The sequence below is a fragment of the Mauremys reevesii genome, linkage group 2, assembly GCF_016161935.1.
Source record: "Mauremys reevesii isolate NIE-2019 linkage group 2, ASM1616193v1, whole genome shotgun sequence".
Classification (NCBI taxonomy): Eukaryota; Metazoa; Chordata; order Testudines; family Geoemydidae; genus Mauremys; species Mauremys reevesii.
The window spans coordinates 266,596,129-266,614,150 of record NC_052624.1 but is presented as its reverse complement, the minus strand read 5'-3'; the positions used below and the strand labels follow the sequence as shown (position 1 = coordinate 266,614,150).

At 41.8% G+C, this 18,022-nt stretch overlaps 2 protein-coding genes and 1 long non-coding RNA gene across 11 annotated transcripts in view; 1 reads left to right on the top strand and 2 right to left on the bottom strand.

Annotated features, from left to right (window-relative positions):
- Positions 1–6,489: 6,489 nt before the first annotated feature.
- Positions 6,490–14,092, bottom strand: NDUFB9 (NADH:ubiquinone oxidoreductase subunit B9). Of its 4 annotated transcripts, none has more exons than XM_039521893.1 (5): positions 13,959–14,091; positions 11,537–11,676; positions 11,258–11,450; positions 7,889–8,002; positions 6,490–6,756 (listed from the first exon to the last, which is right to left on the bottom strand). In XM_039521893.1, exons 2-5 carry the CDS (start codon positions 11,593–11,595, stop codon positions 6,625–6,627), a joined length of 498 nt encoding a protein of 165 aa, XP_039377827.1. In that variant the 5' UTR covers positions 11,596–11,676; positions 13,959–14,091; the 3' UTR covers positions 6,490–6,624. The 4 variants fall into 4 exon arrangements, with proteins under 4 accessions (XP_039377827.1, XP_039377825.1, XP_039377824.1 ...); XM_039521891.1 differs by lacking the exon at positions 13,959–14,091 and adding an exon at positions 13,521–13,610; XM_039521890.1 differs by lacking the exon at positions 11,537–11,676 and having other exon boundaries at positions 13,959–14,092.
- TATDN1 (TatD DNase domain containing 1) overlaps positions 14,076–18,022 on the top strand; it is a 27,923-nt gene continuing 23,976 nt past the window's right edge. Inside the window, exons 1-2 of one of the 6 annotated variants that reach the window (XM_039521885.1) lie at positions 14,076–14,208; positions 14,923–14,988. In XM_039521885.1, coding sequence (XP_039377819.1) covers positions 14,187–14,208; positions 14,923–14,988 — 88 coding nt within the window. In that variant the 5' untranslated portion in view covers positions 14,076–14,186. The other 5 variants (XM_039521886.1, XM_039521884.1, XM_039521883.1 and 2 more) reach the window with 5 other exon arrangements.
- The window catches only part of LOC120396796, a 24,427-nt gene continuing 22,918 nt past the window's right edge, over positions 16,514–18,022 (bottom strand). The window contains exons 2-3 of the long non-coding RNA XR_005593394.1: positions 17,785–17,919; positions 16,514–17,350 (exon numbers count right to left, since the gene is read on the bottom strand). This is a non-coding gene — a long non-coding RNA (uncharacterized LOC120396796). The remainder of the gene's footprint in view (positions 17,351–17,784; positions 17,920–18,022) is intronic.

The following is an 18,022-nucleotide window of genomic DNA, read 5'->3' as shown; positions in this document are numbered from 1 at the left end:
TAGTTGCTAAAACAAAGGAGCTGTTGGAACTAGTTTATGGAAAACATCTCAAACTATCCTGATTTTTGGGTGGTGTTTTTAGATTGCAAGTTTATTTGATAAAGGCAATAGTGCTGACGTAATATATTTAAGACTTCTGTAAGACATTTGACTTGGTACCACACGACATTGATTAGGAAGTTGAAATAATGCAAAATCAACATGGTACATATTAAATGGCTTAAAAACAGGTCTTAAAATGTAACTATAAATGGGGAATCATCAAGCAGGTATGTTTCTAGTGGGGTTGTGCAGGGATTGGTTCCTGGACCTATGCTATTCAACATTTTTATCAATGATCTGGAAAACTGTCATCACTGATGAAGTATGTGGATGACACATAGATTAGGGTGGTGGTAAATAATTAAGATGAAGTGATCTGGAATGTTTGATAAGCTGGGCACAAGCAAATGTGTTTTTAATACCACCTAATGTCAATGTATATGTCTAGGATCAAAGAATATAGGCCATTCTTATAGGATGGGGGACTCTTGAAAGGACTTTGTGCTTCTGGTGGCTAATCAGGTGAACATTAGTTCCCAGTGTAAACCTGGTGGGCAAAAGGGCTAATGCAATCCTTGGATGTATAAACCGGCATCTCAAGTAGCTTGAAGAGGGAGGTTATATTACCTCTGTACTTAGCACTAGTGGAACTGCTATTGCAATACTATACCCAGTTGTGGTGTCCACAATTCAAAAGGGATGTTGATAAATTGGAATTCAGAGAAAGCCATGAGAATGATCAAAGGACTGGAAAACATACCATATGGTGATAGCTTCCAGGAGTGCAATCTATGTAGTTTACCAGATTCAGGTGTGACTTTATTATTATGTAAATACATGGGGAACAGAAATTTGGTAATAGAAGGCTCTTGAGTTTATCAGAAAAAGGTGTAACATGATCCAATGGGTAGTAATTGAATCTAAACAAATTCAGACTAGTAACAAAGGACATTGAATAATTAGGGTAATAAATCATTGAAACAACTTACCAAGAGTCATCATGGAGTCTCCATCACTGGCCATTTTTAAATAAGGATTGGATATTTTTTCTAAAATATCTGTTCTAATTTGAACAGGAATAAATTTGTGTAAGTCCTATGGCCTGTGTTATGCAGGAATCAGATTAGATAATCACAATGGTCCCTTCTGACCCTGGAATGTATTATTTTGGACTGGCTAACTTCCAAAATGTTGCTGCAATGCTACAAAGAACCTAGCTCTGGCAGAGAGTGGTTTACAAATGCATGCGTAAAGGAGGCTTAGATGGGACTCCTGCTACAAACAAGTCATCTCTACAACAGCCCTGTCACTGAGAGCCACCTCCTCCCTCAGCCCAAGACATAGCAGGGAGCTAAAGGGGGAAGAGGAACATCCTGTGTCTGTGCAGAACAGTTTTGTGCTAAAGATCAGGGGTCATATGTAAGAGAGAGTCATGCTCATGTTGGAGAGGAGTGCGCGAATGTGGCACAGAGACCACCTCCTGAAGGGAGAAGGCCCTGTTCTGTTGAAGATCAATAATCTTCAGGCGGGTGTGCCACAGAAAAGCTAAAATGTATATGAATTTCAAAAGGCAGATAAGTCAATCTTAGTTAAGCAGTGCCAGTGTATTTAAGTCTAAGGGAGGCACTGTGGCCCAATGGATAAAGCCTGGTGCTGTAGTCAGGAGACCCAGCTTCTAGAGAAAGGCATAACCCAGTCAACAGCTGGAAGTTAAAGCCATGTACATTTATATTATAAATGCCACTTTTTAATCAATGAGGGTGATTAACCATTGGAACAAACTACTAAAGCAAGTAGTGGATCCTCTGCTTCTTGAAATTGTCAAGACTGGAGGCCTTTCTGGAAAATGCTTTAGTCAAACAAGTATAGGACTCAATAGTGGGATAACTGGAGGAAATTCTGTGGCCTGTGATATAGAGGAGGTTGGACAAGATAGTCCTGTCTGGCCTTAAATCTATGAATGTCTGATTCTGGAGATTAGAGAGACAAAGTAGGGTAATATCTTGAGGCATACAATTATATTGCATGCAAAGACTGGAGATGACATTTCAGTTCATTTGTAAAGTATGAAATAGTCCAAGTGATTTAACTCATTTCCCCACATGAGTTTGTTGCTCTTACAAGCTCCATTTTTGTGAGCTTTGATAGAACTATGCTGAGGTGACTAGCCTGCAATGTAAAAAAGAGAATAAAGTAGCAATCAGCTTTATTCTCCGCTCTTCAATCTTGTGCACCCTGGTTAGAACTCACACCTCTCACTTCTCCCCTGCAACAGTCTAGCTGAGAACAAGCGTGGCTATAATAGAAGCTGCTGTTCTCTAAAGGTGGCACTGTTGGATACTGACTTACCTCCATCTTCCTAGACCAGTTTGGTTAGAATACCTTCAGTACCTGATACAGAGCTGGACCAACCTTCTGTCCTTTACCATGATTGCAGCAAACAGTGGTAAAGGATGTAAGTAGTGATTCAACAATTTTGGTCTATGACCCACCCACATCCCACAATCTTTTACAGCCACAGAGCACTGGAATTATGTCCCAGGCTGCAACGGTGATGCCTGTTGTTTCTGGTGGCTGTACAGACTGTGCCCTGGAAGGCACAATGCTTTTTGAGCAGGCTAAAACAGTATCCGCTTTCTGCAATGTCTACTTCAAACATGTCCAAATTCTCCAACCAGCTCCAGCTACAACCCACTAACATGATCACATGTTGCAAAACACCAGCTGAGAGTTTTTGGATTCGATTGCATTCACTATCTAGAAGTGAAGACAACATGCACATGAAAATTTTAAATTTCTCCCATTAAGTTGCCAGGAGCTAGTTTTATAGAGAGAGACACACTTCTGCCTTCTGGGCACCTGATGCTCCATAATCTCTTGCAATTGGGTTTTCTTCAGAGTCCTAACACATTCTTTTAACCTCTTCTCTAGTTTCACAAATAGTGCCAGCGGGTGGAGCTATTCAGAAAATGTAGTGTCACTCTCTGCTCCAAGGAGCAGGACTAAGGGCAGGTCTACACTAGGGGGGTGGGGGAAAAAAAAAAAAAAAAAAAAAATCGATCTAAGATATGCAACTTCAGCTACGTGAATAGCGTAGCTGAAATCGAAGTACCTTAGATCGAATTACTTACCGTCCTCACGGCGCAGGATCGACGTCCGCGGCTCCCCATGTCGACTCCGCTACTGCCGTTCGCGTTGGTGGAGTTCCGGAGTCGACAGGAGCGTGTTCGGGGATCGATATATCGTGTCTCATCTAGACGCAATATCGATCCCCAAGAAATCGATTGCTACCCACCGATCCGGCCGGTAGTGGCGACGTACCCTAAGGCTCTGGCTCCAGGCAGGCATGTTTTCCATTGAGTTGGCTCTCTATCGTCTGTGCCCTGCTGTAGAGAGAGGCTTTTTGATGACAGGAGTCTGCGTGAAACTGGTATTTAGGAGAAAGCACGGTAGCAAGTCCACATAAGATCAACAGGGCTTCTGCTCCCAGCCCAGCTGCATATTATGGCACCAAGGCAGAACTAAAACTATTTGGGGAAGAAAGTCAGCTACAAGAACTGGCTTTGTAGAGTCTCCAAACCCAGTAGGCTTTGCATACTTGGTGCTCCCGACAAGGTGCAACATGGTAGCAAAGGCCGACACCAACAGCAGCAGCTTGGCAGGCAAGTCTTAAGCAGCTCAGAATGGAAATTCAGTAGTACCTGGCATTTTGGAATCAACAAGCTCAAGGATGTTAAATATAGTATAGGAGCAGCTTCAAGATGCTGGAAAAATCCACTGAGCAAGATTCCCTGTCCCTTTCAGACTACTACACAAGCCTGTAATTGCTTCAGGAAGAGCTTTAGTGAGTTCTTTGTATGGTCAATATCTTGAACCCTCACTCTTCCCTCTCTGCTGGGCAGTCCTGATGCCTAGAGGCTCCAACACCAATGCCACATTACATCGCTCACCTAGCTCAGATGCCTCATATTTGATAGTACTAGTTGTTGCTATCCCATTAGGATAGCCTGAGAGTTCTATCCAGTAAGCCTGTTCTCTCAATTCCTTCATATCTGCATTACTGTACCATGGCCCTGCCTGCCACTCTCCTGCCATACTGCCAGCCTGTTGGTGATGAACCCTCTATTCCCCTTGCACATGACCTAGGCCAGTGTCATTTTACCACAGCTGTCGCCCACCCCATATTATTACTCCTGGGGGAATGCTGTACTGTGCACATGCAGAATTCATACACCCCCCCCCAGATTTTTCTTTCCCCCACTGCAGAATAGTGCATTCTAACCCATACTCCTACCCCCCCCCCCCAATCTTTTCTTACCAGTGCAGCAGAGCAACCTAGCTCATTATGTCAACCTACATGGCCCAAGGGATCACTCACATTTCTGGAATACACAAGTGTGATAAAGCTTTTCTCTTTCATAGGTGCCAACAGACTTGCCTACCATTTCATTCAGCCCAGTAGAGGTTTTCATTCAAGCAACACTCCCAGCTATTTAATTGCTCAAAGCCTCAGCATGAGGACTCCAATACACAATTTGAATGGCTATGATTCTACACTAAACAAGTACAAATTACCTATCCAGCATTTGTCTTTCTTTGAAGTGGCCAACTGGTGCTCTGAGAACCCCACCCAGGACATCACCTAATTGGCATTAAATTCCTATTAGAGGGAACGCTTTTCTTTTTCCCTTACAAAGCTTCCTGCAGAGAGATGGAGATTCTTAGAATTCTCACAAGGGACTCTTCCTTGCTGTAAGTCTTTTCCATTTGTTATGTATTAATGAAAGAGTAGCTAAGATAGTATACTGCATGGAGGAGGCTATCCTTAGAAAGGAGTAATCAAAATTGATAGTTTGTTTTCTCCACTTCAGCAGTTTTCTAGAGTTAGTGAGGCAATCAGTTTTCTAAACATGTCCACCTGCTGGTACTACATGGTAATGCTAGAGGGGATTAAGGGAAAAAAGGCTTTGTGCTTGGCAGATGAGGAATTGCTCAATTGTACTATATCAAGAGCACCATAAGCCAACTTCAGAGAAGGAAAAGTGGTACTTTGACCCATCAACCTTTTACCCTCAATCGAGGGTATTGCAGATGATGTATTCCTTACACCACCCAATCTTAAACTGAACTTCACACCCCTTGATAATTGGTAGGTTATTCCCTGATAACCAGAAACTTCTATGCTTAAACTCTGTACTAGTCACTTTTTTTAAAACATCTTAAGTTTATCTCAAAGAGCACTATGGGCCAGCTTCGGAGAAGGAAAAGTGATGCCTTGCATAAATAATGTTGGTACTGCTGCATAAACAAACTTGCATCTAGCATTTGCATTACCTTAGTTTCATTAAGGAACATTTAACTTAATGAATGCATGAGCATCCAGATTTCCCTGCTGACTAACACATTTACACAGTTTAAGATAAACAAGTCATTTATTCCCAGTGCTTGAAACTAGGACTTTTTCTTCCAGCAGGAGACTGCTGCATCAAGCCAAATACCATTAAAATGGTTCTTTACGGGTTGGTTTTTTTTTAAAAATCAAATCACTTTTAGTCCATTTAGCCAAATCAGTAGAAGGCTCACAAGCACTCTAATGTGAAACAAAATAATGCAACTAGTTTACTAGAGATGCACCCATAGTTTGTAGTACTACTTAAAATGTCTGATATCCAAATGCATTTTTGGACAACTGCTTACATTTTAGCTTATTCTGTCTTGCCATGTAGTAGTTGCGAAGTGCAGTGTCTTAAAGCAAAAACAGCAAAGAGAAGCAAGTAGGACTTTTGACCTTTCCTTCTGCTTCACTGTACAGAGGCAGCCTGGCCATCTTTTTCTGCTTGTCTTTCACTTTTGAAATTCATATCCTGTCTAGGAGGAAAGACTAATAGAAGAACTAGTGTGAATGATAACACAAGGCATGAGTGAAAGTTCAGTTATTAAGAGGATTAGAGACTGCTCATCACTGTTAAGAACTTGGCACGTGTTTAACTTCAATAAAAGCCTCAATCCTCCTCCTATCAAACTAGGAAAGGCCAGAAATTAACATTTCAGAAGCAGAATTAACATTTCAGAAGCAGAATTAACGTTTTACAGGAAGAGGTCAGTGCAGAGGGATGCACAGCACCCAACTAAAATGTTGTTTACTTTTTTTTCCAGCCATCTGGCCTACAGGCCCCAAATGATTTGTGAAGATACAGATGCCTACACACTACAGTAGAACCTCACAGATACAAACACCAGACTTACAAACTGACAGTCAACCACACACCTCATTTGGAACCAGAAGTACACGATCAGGCGAAACAGACGGGGGGAAGCAAATATATAGTACTGTTAAACTACTAAAAAATAAAGGGAAAATAGCATATTTCTTCTGCATAGTAAAGTTTCAAAGTTGTATTAAGTCAAGGTTCAGCTGTAAACTTTTGAAAGAACCATAACATTTTGTTGAGTGTGATGAACATTTCACGTTTATTTTAGTTTTATTGTGCATTAAGTACAGTAGTGCATGTTAACTGGAATTCCTACTGGTTATGGAGAACAAACCACAAGTGTAATTTGCTTGTTCATGCACAGATTCTTTTACATTGGCCGTTCTCGGGGTCTGGTTACATACTGCCACCACAGAGGTGGCAGATGCCCTTCTTTGCGAGCTGGGGGCAAGGCTTCATTCACAGGACCACCAGGTGGAGTTTCGGCCTCTAGTTGCTTAACCTAAAACATACAAGAAAACAACTTCACCTAGTATACTTAAGTCTTGAATCTTGATGTGTTTCTTTTGGTATTTCGCTTTGGTCTCAAATATAGGCCCAGAACAGTTCCTTATATCACAACTATAACCAGATGAAGAACTGACCTCATAAACAGGATAGAGCCAATACCAATAAAATTCCCTCATTTAGGTTGACTGCACTATCAAGTGCTCATTTGCAATTTCAGTTACAGATCTTCTGCCCCTACAATAGTTTAAGTTAAAACTTGTTAATGACAAAGCAATATTTTAAACAGAAGCTTGTGATTATTCCATTATTTGTTACAGTTAATGAGTATCCTCCCTCTGCTTTGGAAGCCTATCAGATACTCTCGACCACAAGCCAGCACCACTGGAGTCAGTAAGTGCCTTTTCATTGATTTTAATGGACTTGCTCTAATGTTCTTGCAGGATACAGCCTTTTTAAACATGAAATAAGTTCTGTATGAAGCGAAGAGCCTCAGCTCCCATTTGCTGTTATTTTGAGTTGATCGTTTCTGAAGTTAAGAATGTGACAACTAGTGTTAAGGTCAGCTTCACCACCACTATGTAATTGCACAGTCACAAATCCCATCCATTTACCTAAATATTAACGTTTGGAAAAAGTTCAAGATTCCAACATAATTAGCAACTTTTTTTCTCCTGAAAACTAAATGGAGAATAGGCCAAGATTGTTCTGAATTCTTTAAAGCACATTGACAAAATGAGCTTTTCAAAAGCATATATCTATTTCTTCAGAGCTACCTGCAAAAGGTATATTACAGTAATAATAATAGAGTTAGTCCTATTTGTCCTAGTGTAACACTTAACTTTCAGTGTACCTGGTGCAATACTTAACCACAACAGGATGAGACAAGGATATAATTGCAGCTTTAACTCTGAAATGATCTTTGAGTCCTTATGAAGGTGTGTCATTAAGAAAGCTGTCAGTATCACAGTGCTTAACAACTTTACTGGAGTATTCTATTAAGACTTCAGTAGGGAAATTTAAGTGTTTCTTGTCACCCAGTTGGAGTCTGGAATATGTTAAGTTTACTTCTTTGAAAGCACAGAGCCATATACTAAAGCTTCACTCCGCATTGAAGTAGCACTGACCTCTTTTTCCCAGCTTTCTAACTGCAGCTTCTTCCATTGCTCTCTTTTGGCGAAATAATCAGGATACATTGCCTTCTCAGAAGGATGCCAGAAATCCAAGACCCACTCAGGAGCCTGTCAAAAATCCAGGCACTAGATATGAGAAACTACAGAATATACAGCAACACAGCTTAGACAATCACATTAATACAACATAGGTAAGTGGTCCATAAAGCAAAGCATTACATAATACTACCTCTTATATAGTACTCTTCAGTAGTAGATCTCAAAGTGTTTTACAAAGGATGTCAGTATTTTTAAACTCCATTTCACAGAAAAAGGAAATGGAGGCACAGTGAGGTGAAGTGTCTTGCCTAAGGTCACCCTTAGGTGGCAGGGATGGAAACTGAACTCAGGCCTCCTGAGTTCCAGTCCAGTGTTCTGTTCACTAGGCCAATTACTTTCATTTTTGCCCTTGAAAGAATGCCAATTGCTTATACTATTAGTTAAGTTACCGAAGAGGGGTAATTTAAAAACTCATGTCCTCCTAAATTTGGGGTTTAGTTGCCAGCATTTGTGGTGCAAACCAGATGAAATGATGATGGCAAAATATAATTAGAACACCACAGTGATCCAACTTTCAGAGTTTACTTCTCCTTGTCTGCAAGGGTGTAGCTCAGCAGTCACATATCCAGAAGATTATGGTACAATCTGAACTCTGAAGTGATGTCTAGTCGAGACAAGGTGGTATATCTGGATTAAAGGTGGATGCATCTTCTGGGCTCCAAGTAAGACATACACAATCCCCCAGTAGAGAAAGATAAAATCGTAGTTCCAAGTACTACCCCTGTCCAAGACCTCATGAAAATTTTTATGTGGTACAAGTTCCTGTTGTAAATATTTTCCTTCTCTGTTGTAAGGTGAAAGATGCATATCATCAAGAGGAGAAAAGGGACTATACAGAGGAAACAATTAAACTGACTAGTGCTATCAAGTGCACAAAGTAAAAACAAAAGAGAAGAAAAAACATTTCTCTAACCCCTTTCAGTTTGTCATCTTAGGTGTTACTTATCCCCACATAAGTGTCACTTCTAAATTGATGGTGTCCCCTTAAACAGCATTTTTGCTGCTACTTGTTTCAAATCAGTTACTATACAAAGTGCTTTAATCTCAGTGACAATTTAATCTTCTCCCTGAAATACATTTTAAGAAAATGGGATTTGAAAAGCTGTAAAATGCATCAGACCAGCCAGTTAGCTACATTTACACTGTTCAACCATGATGGAGTCATTAGTGAACCCATTCTAGACTCAATAGGTTTTTTTTGCACATGCAAGCAAAAGTGTTCAGCTTGAAGCCTTGCATGCTTCATCTTAAATCAAATCAGAATTTTGGGAAAAGTGGATAAGCTATTTAAGTTGTGGTTCTTACAACTGAGAACATGGGGAGTGCACATTTTTGTTTTTAAGTCTCTAGGCACAAAGAATTCAGACACCTTGTACACATTTATCCTTAATTAAAAGTAGAATATAGACCTAGCTTTACTTTGTTGAGGGGGGGGTGTCTTCAATTATTTATAAATTCTGAACGAACAGGCACCACACGTGAACATTGTTAAAAAGTTCTTGTGTTAATATTCCTACTCTGGGGTCTATCTTCCTTACAACACTGGAGCATAAACTTACACTGGATTTTCCGCTCTTGTGAAATCCCTTAACCCACAATCAGGGGACAGACCCCTGCAGCAAAGTGATAGTACACCAAGGGAAGAACAATGAAAGATGAAGTGAGCCTGTTACTGACCCTTTAAAAAACAAAAAAACCACTGCACTTAATCAGAGGGTTATAAACTCCACAGCAAACTCCCACTCCCACCCAGTTCTGGCATTTTTATGAGGAAAAATAAAATAAAATAAAATAAATAAAGTCCCTTCCCAGCCCAGGAACCCCCTGTGGCATCAATACTGATCTAGTAAAATCATTGCGGCAGTGCCCCACCCAGGAAACTGCCATGTCTTGGGAGGTGAGGAAGACATAGGCATGTCTCCCATTTCCTGGACTCTTAGGGCAACTACTTTTTGAAGTAGCTGTATCCTTTTCGGACAGCCGGTGCTGTCCATCTAGCCTCATCCCCAGCAATTATGGTTCTACTTGGGATTTAGCCAAACAGGAAGAGAAAAGGAGAAGAGATAGTTAAAAAAAAAAATTATGTTGAGATGAATCTTGTCCATTTTTCTTTCATCATATACAATTCCCATTGATTTAATTCTGTAACTGTTGACACCACTATCATCCTCCCTATCACTCAGGCCCATGATCTGGGAATCATTGATTCCTTCTCCCTCACATCCAGGCCATGTACAAATCATGTTGCTTCTCCCTCCATATCATTTCCCAAACTGACTGTCTTCTGTGCATACTGTTAAGACTCATTCATCCCTCACCTTGATTACTGCAACCTCCTCTCTAGCCTCCCACAACCCATGTCCCTCCCAAGTCTGTTCAAGTACAGCTAAGGTGATTTCTTGTCTTTTGCACTGATCATGTAAGTCCACCCCCCTTTGAATCCTTCCATCACAGCAAATTCAAGCTTCTTCCTTGTTCTTGCTTTCAAGATCTTTCACAGCTCTTCCCTTTCTTATGTATTTGCTTGTTTATCAAGTTGCCATTCAATTCCCACTGCTATTGTCAGCCTTGCTTTCCATTTGTTTCTTTCTTGCTACCCTTTATGCATGGAACATCCTGCTGGATTTATCTGGAAGGCCATTATCCTCTCTGTCAAATCCTATTTACGGATGTAGGAAAGGATGTATCTCGGTTGTACCTAAGGTGACCAGACAGCACATGTGAAAAATGGGGATGGGGCTTAATAGGCTTCTATATAAGGAAAAAAGCCTCAAATATAAAATCAGGACATCTGATCACCCTAGTTGTACCATACAGAACTATAGTCTTAATGTAATGCATATAAGAAACAGGAAGAGATCAGACTTAGAGTTCACATAAGAACTTTAACTAGGAGTTTCTTTATTTTTAAATTTTTATTAACTTTACCATTCTAAGAACACTGAAGTAAGGCTCTTGTTTTTTCTTAGTGCCCATCATACTGTAGTATTCAAGTACCAAACATATAATTAAGATCCACAAAGCATCTTCTGAACATCTACAAATCTAGTTTGTAATATTAGTGGAGTAAGGCAATGGGGGACTGAAGTAGCAGAGGTCTTTCAATAGACCAAACTAAAACTAGAGTCCTGACAGACCAGCAAAAGAGCAAAACACTATAAACAGTGCTTGAAATTCCCATCTTCCACTCCCAACAGAACGAGACACAACTTATTAAGACAGGAGAGAACAACATAGGTCAAACATTCCACTGATACTACCTACCTTGTAACATTCATATCTCTCATAAGATGTGCCTCCAGGAGAATCAGGGAAGATGTAAGGTTGAGGATGCTGCATTGCCCAAAGTTCTTCCTCAGCAGCTCTCAGCAATTTTACTGCTTTCACCATATCCTTCTCATTTTTGTGTTCTTCGAACCGTTCTCTCAGCACGCAGGCAAAGAATCGATACTTGTCCCTATAGATACAAATAATGTGCAACATTTCTAGTGGTAAAAATATCAGGGTTGTTTTCTAATATGGGAATATTAGAAGTTTCCTCACCACAGACTAAAAGACTTGCCCTTGACCTTTAGAGAATTCACATCATCACCATTCTTCATGGAAATCAGGGATAGAAGAGCCTCCTTGTGTCATCTAGTCACTGGATGTCTACAGTAGGTTCTCCTTGTATACTGTCTAGTCTGAAATGAGTCAAACTCTTTATCTAGTTATAAAGAAGTTAAGCCCTTTCTGCAGTTCTACCCATCCAGGCACTGTCTAGACAATTCCTTCATAACATCTCCACAATCCTGTTTGTCCTCTCGGTCCACATCACCAGAACTCCCATAATCTTGCACCCTGACTACTGCAACCTCCCTGGGCTTGACTGCAAACTGACCTTCTCAAGTTAATTTGAAATACTGATGCTATGATAAGTGGTGTGAGCCAGGAAAACTATCACATCATTGCACTAACCTAATCCCTGCACTGGTTCCTTCTTGTATCAAACAGTACTTCTTGACTATCTTTAAGGCCTTCACAATTTGCCCTGTTCTAGCACTTGAGACACTGCCCACAGATAAGCTTCTCCCTTAAATTTTCTGCACTTGACCATGCTGCCCCTTAAGCAAGTAACAAAACTGTGCCTATTTCAGTTATTTTTATGTTCTATCCCCATCCCTAATCCTTTGTCTGCTCCTGTATTTTTTAAGACTCATGCCTTCCTGGGTAGGGGCTGTTTCTTTATCCATGTTTGTAATGCAGATGGCACAATGGGGCCAGGATTTTGATAGGAGCCTTTTGGCCTACTGGAATGCAAAAATTTGTTAGTAATAAGCAACCTACCCAAAAAAAGTGTTAAACCCTTTTGGGCAGAGAACATCTAAGTATTTGTACATCAACCAGCACAGCAGAGCCCTGATGATCCTATCCTGACTGAGGCCACTGGACACTACTGTAATACAAATAGATTAAGGCCAGAAGGGACCATTATGTTAATCTAATCTAATCTTCTGCGTAACACAGAAGATAGAGCAGTGGTGGCCAGCATGTCCCTGTAGCCCGCACTGCTTCCCACAGCACCCATTGTCCGGGAACGGCAAACCGCAGCCCCAGGAGCTGCAGGCGGCCGTGCCTGTGGAAGGTCAACATAAACACTGTCTCGCAGCCCACCAGTTGATTATCCTGACGGGCCGCAGGTTGCCCATCAATGCCATAGAGCCTCACCCAGTAATTGCTGCATCAAGCCTGTAACGTCTGTTTGAGCTATAGCATATCTTTAAAAAGAATAGTGGGTCCTGATTTGAAGTCCACAAGTGATGGATATTCCGTGATGTATCAGATAGAGCACTGGAGTGGACTTCAGGAGGCCTAGGTTCTATTCCTGGCTCTGTTGCTATTCTGTTGGGTGACCTGGGGAAAATCCTGTCAAGTCTCTGGGCCTCAGGTTTCCCCATCTGTTAAATGGAGATGATGATACCAATTGCCTTCACAAAGCTGTTTGAAGACTCTGGATAGAAAAGGCTAGTTTAGAGCTAGGTATTAATACAATGGACTACTGTTTAACTGCAACAAAGAGTCCTGTGGCACCTTATACACTAACAAATGTATCGGAGCATAAGCTTTCGTGGGTGAATACCCACTTCATCAGACGCATGATGGGTCTGATGAAGTGGGTATTCACCCATGAAAGCTTATGCTCCGATACATTTGTTAGTCTATAAGGTGCCACAGGACTCTTTATATACCTGCCCCTGGACATTTCCACTACATGCATCCGACGAAGAAGGTATTCGCACACAAAAGCTCATGCTCCAAAACGTGTGTTGGTCTATACAGTGCCACAGGATTCTTTGCTGCTTTTACAGGACTCTTTGTTGTTTTTTACAGATCCAGACTAACACAGCTACCCCTCTGATACTGTATAACTGAAAAGTTTGAAGTCAAGGAAAAGTTCAAATGAGACTGAACATAAGAGACTTTAGTACAGCAGCACCAATGCCAGAGATCTTTCAGACAGCGGAGATGGGCTGACGCCTAAACTGACCGGTCTCCTTTCAATGCCCTTTTCTTTCCCTTCAGGCCCCAGCGTGATCCCACCTCGCACCGACCCGCGTTCCGCCCGTTGATTACTGACCGTTACTGACATCAGAATATCACCGGTGGGCGCAGACAGCGACCTCCGCGCGCAGCAGCCCCATCCCCCGAGCTCACCTCCCGCCCGCCCCCGGGCAGGGGAAGGGGCCCGAGGTTTCAGCGCTGAGGTCAAGGGGCCTGCGCTGCGGAGGGATGAGAGCCGGGGGGGCGGGGAATGGGGAAGGCTGCAGCCTGAGGCGCCCTGCCTGGCGCCCAGCCCCCATGGAGACGGCTCAGGGGGCGCCCCACCCCGGCGCTCACAGGGCGCTTCGGCGAGGGGACCGTGCACGGCGCTGAGGGCGGGGGCGGCTCGTAGGGGGCCCGAGATCCCTCCGCGACCCGCTCTCACCGGTGGATGCACCAGGACTCGAGCTGGCGCATCGCCCGCTTGTAGAGCCGCATCACCTTCTGCTGGTGCGTGAGGTAGGCCGCCATCTCGGGCTTCGGCCCACCCCTCACCTTCGCCAAGGAGGCGCGCGCGGGCCGACGGGAAGGGGGAGGAGCCCGCGGCGCCCAGGCTGGACGTTTCCTTCCTTCCGCCGGCCCGGAACCAGGAGACTGCGGAGCTGCTGTAGCCATGAGCCGCTTTAAATTCATCGGTGAGGGGGCGGGCGTGGGGTCCGGCTGTGGGGAGTGCGGAGCCCGGGCAGAGGGCTCCGGTGTGTGCCCCCCCCCCCCCGCATGGGGCGCGGGAGAAGTGAAGGACGCTTCCCCCCGGGGCTGGCCTGTGTAAGCTCAGGAGCTTGTCTCGTTCACGGGCAGAAGCTGGTCCGCTGAAAGATGTTTCCTCCCCCGCCCTGTCTTTCTGCCGGTGGGTTGTCCCGGGGGAGGCCGGTCGGTTTTGAGAAGCTGCCAGCCACTGACCCAGCAGGTGCGGGAGACGCTGCGTCTTTCCCTGTGTCGCTGCCCTGCCCGGGACTGGCACTAGGGAGCACAGCTGGAGATGTGCCAATACACACCGTTACATAGTGGGCTTATTATTGAGGCGTTAGCTTTGCTGCAGGTGGAGTCGGGTTTTACACATTTTATAAGGTAGAATGAGTCTGATGCTTATTCCAAAACAAGCCAGAATTTGTCATTCTAGCAAGTCTAAGAAGAATTAGTTAAACTTCAGGCTTGTTGAAGAAAACACATGGTTACACTTTAAACTACTCATCTAGCTCTGTGGTATCGGGTGCCTCTCAGAACCATCATGTACACGAAGACGTATCTGTTTCTCCATGTCTTACTTTCAGCACCAACCCTGTTGATCTACATGTGAAAAAGAAAGACTATAACAGTTAATTCAGCCTGCATTGTTTTTCTCACTGCAGATATTGGTATTAACTTGACAGATCCTATGTTCAGAGGCATTTACAGAGGTACACAGAAACATCAAGGTAAATGTTTGTAACTTTTGACAAATTCAAGGAGTTTTTTTATCATATTTCTTACCTGAACAGTAAATATGAAATAGTCATCTTTTTTTCTCAGCAGTTGCGTATAGTATCTAAGCAACATTATCTATATTATGAGATTCCAGGGTTGTCATTCTGAAGCTTAGATTAAATCTCAGGAAAAACTTCCGAACTGTAAGAACAGTAAGACAATGGAACAGCCTGTCTCTGGAGGTTGTGGAAGCTCCTTCACTGGAGGTTTTCAAAAGGAGGCTGGATTGCCATCTGTCTTGGATGGCTTAGACACAATAAATCCTGCATCTTGGCATAAGAACAGCCATACTGGATCAGACTAATGGTCCATCTTGCCCAGTGTCCTGTCTTCTGACAGTGGCCAATGCCAGGTGCTTCAGAGGGAAGTAACAGGGTTATTGGCATGGGGTTAGACTGCTAGACCCTTGCAGTCCCTTCTAACCCTATGATTCTAAGCTTAGAATGTCTGTTTTAAGGTAGCGTGAAATGATGGGAACAACTACAAGCATAGTTGAGAGCTCTTTTTGTTTAGTATACCACCAGGTTCAATCATCACTGGAATTTGTGGTCTGTTAATGTCCAGTTTTCAAGTTCTCAGACATTTTCCACTTTTTTACACTTACTAACTTACACCCATACAAGGTGACATTGGTGCTTTAAAAATAAATGTTTATACCTTCTAAGTAGTGTGTGTGTGTATATATATATATATATATATATATATATATATTATTTTTTTTTGCAATGTAACTTCCATACAGATACTAGTCTAAGTAGCTGAACATTTTGGTAAAGTCTTTCCGAAGTGGTTTTACAAGGTTATACAGACAGATCTGAGTTTAGACCTCCAGCCTTTGTATTTTGTGGGCCAGATCATCAGCTGGTATACTTTGCTGTAACTCCATTGTAATCAGTGGAGCTACTCTGATTTGCACCAGCTGAGGCTCCTGTCCTATATTTTTAGACTGCAGTGTCTGTCTGGTTTAGATTGTAAGTTTTATGTGACAAGGTCCATGACTTCTGTTGTGTATGTACAGAGCTGTACCCACTGTCTCTCAGGAAATATTTATTAGTAATGACAGTCAAGATTTCTGTCTGTAAATCTTCAAGCTTCTTTTTCTCTTTAGTTTCCATGTGAATTATTTTGTGATACATTGTATTACAGGACATTAATTTCATATTTGTCAGAGAATTCTCTCCTACACGTTCCTTTTCTTTTCCACTCTCTTCTTTCAAAAAAAAAAGGGAGATTCAAAAATCTTAGGTGTGAGGTTTTATACAATGTAGTGACATGAATTCTAGATGATTATTATTATTATTTCAGTCCTAACACTGAGCAAATTTTCTTCTATTTTTCTTTCCTCTGGGGTTTTCTTCCTATACATTTTTGTTCACCTCCTTTTTATTGGTCCATCTTTCAGGGGAAGAGGAAGCCCCATCCTCCTGCCTCCAGCCCAGCTGGGACTAGCAGTTGATCCCGGCTCAGGGTAGGAGCCACTGACTGGGGTGTCCCCAGCCCTGCAGTGATTTACCTCTCCACCAGCTACTCCGGGTGCCTTAAACAATGTACCTGCACAGCTAGGGAGCAGAGTGTGACTGCTTTTGCACCTTCCCTTCGTTTCTCTGTCAGAAAGTCATTTTTCTGCAGGGAATCAAAGAAATCTGTGGGGGACATAAATTCTGCGCGCGCACAGTGGTGCAAATTTTTCCCAGGCATAATTAAAGAAACCAGATAAAGTAAATTGTATTGTATGGTATAATTTTGATGTTTTTTCTTATATTCACACAAAATAAATCTTTCAGCTGGTCACTTCTTCTAAAAGGAAGACACTTAAAGTGTAGCATATTATTATCCTGCATATCTTAACTCCAGTGCTTTCCTACTATCTACTTTTTTTTTTTTAGTTTGTGGGAACTTCAGCCCTAATCCAGTCCATCTCTTCTGCTGAAGACAAGATAGTTGGCTTCACTTTGTTATAGCTATCCAATTATTTATGTCCAAAGACTATTCATACCATATTAATCATAATACATCAAAGTTAAACAGCAATGCATATGAAATTCACACAGGTTTTTAGAGTGCATTTCTTTATGCTACAAATTCACAGAATCAACTTTGTCATATCAGCAGGAGTTGCATTTATGTCAGTATTTTAAATATTTAATTGGTCTATTTTGTAAACCTGATAATTGTTCTTACAGTACATGGGCAAATCATAGGAGCATATTCAAAATACAAATAAGTATTAGTTTGTTTAGATTCCTGAAGATAGTTTCCCTCAGTCTGTTGCTGTTTTATGATGTGGAAGGATAAAGTAGCTAAGGAGTATGGCTGTAAGAAATACACAAAGTTATAAAATAACATTGTAGTAAAAGATACAGAGTAGAGCCAGATAATTTTTTTTTATAAATGACTTTTTGGCTAAATGGAAATTTTTTTGAGAACATTTCCATTTTCATTAAAAAATTGTAAATTAAAAAATTCTCTATTTTTTCAGTTTTGTTTGGTGGCGAAAATTCTACTTTCTTTCACTTTTTTTATTCTCTCGTCTCCATTTTCTAGTGGAAAACAGTGGGAGAAAGTTTAAAGAAAACATGAGTGTTTTTTTTTTTCCCCCCACTGAAACAAAACTATTTTTTAAGTGAAAAATAACCTTTAGTTTCTTTTGAAAATGTTCATGAAATATGCTGACCCTTTTTCCAACCAACTCTAAAGCAGAGTTATTTAGAGAAGGTAAAGGGAAATTAGAGAATTTCTCCACTTACCAAAGAACTTGTAATTCATTTTCATTCTTCTCAGTTCCTTAAATAAACAGCATTTGGTTTAACTGCAGCCTTTCATTTGGATTTGATTTCAATATTGGAGAACAAGTATTGAGTGACCATGCAGGCAGCTCAGCTCTTGAGGGAGGAACAGAAAATTGGTGGGGTTAGTTGGCCTACAGTCACCTACAGACACGTTAAGCAACACATTCTCTACCCATAGAGACAACTCAGCAGATGG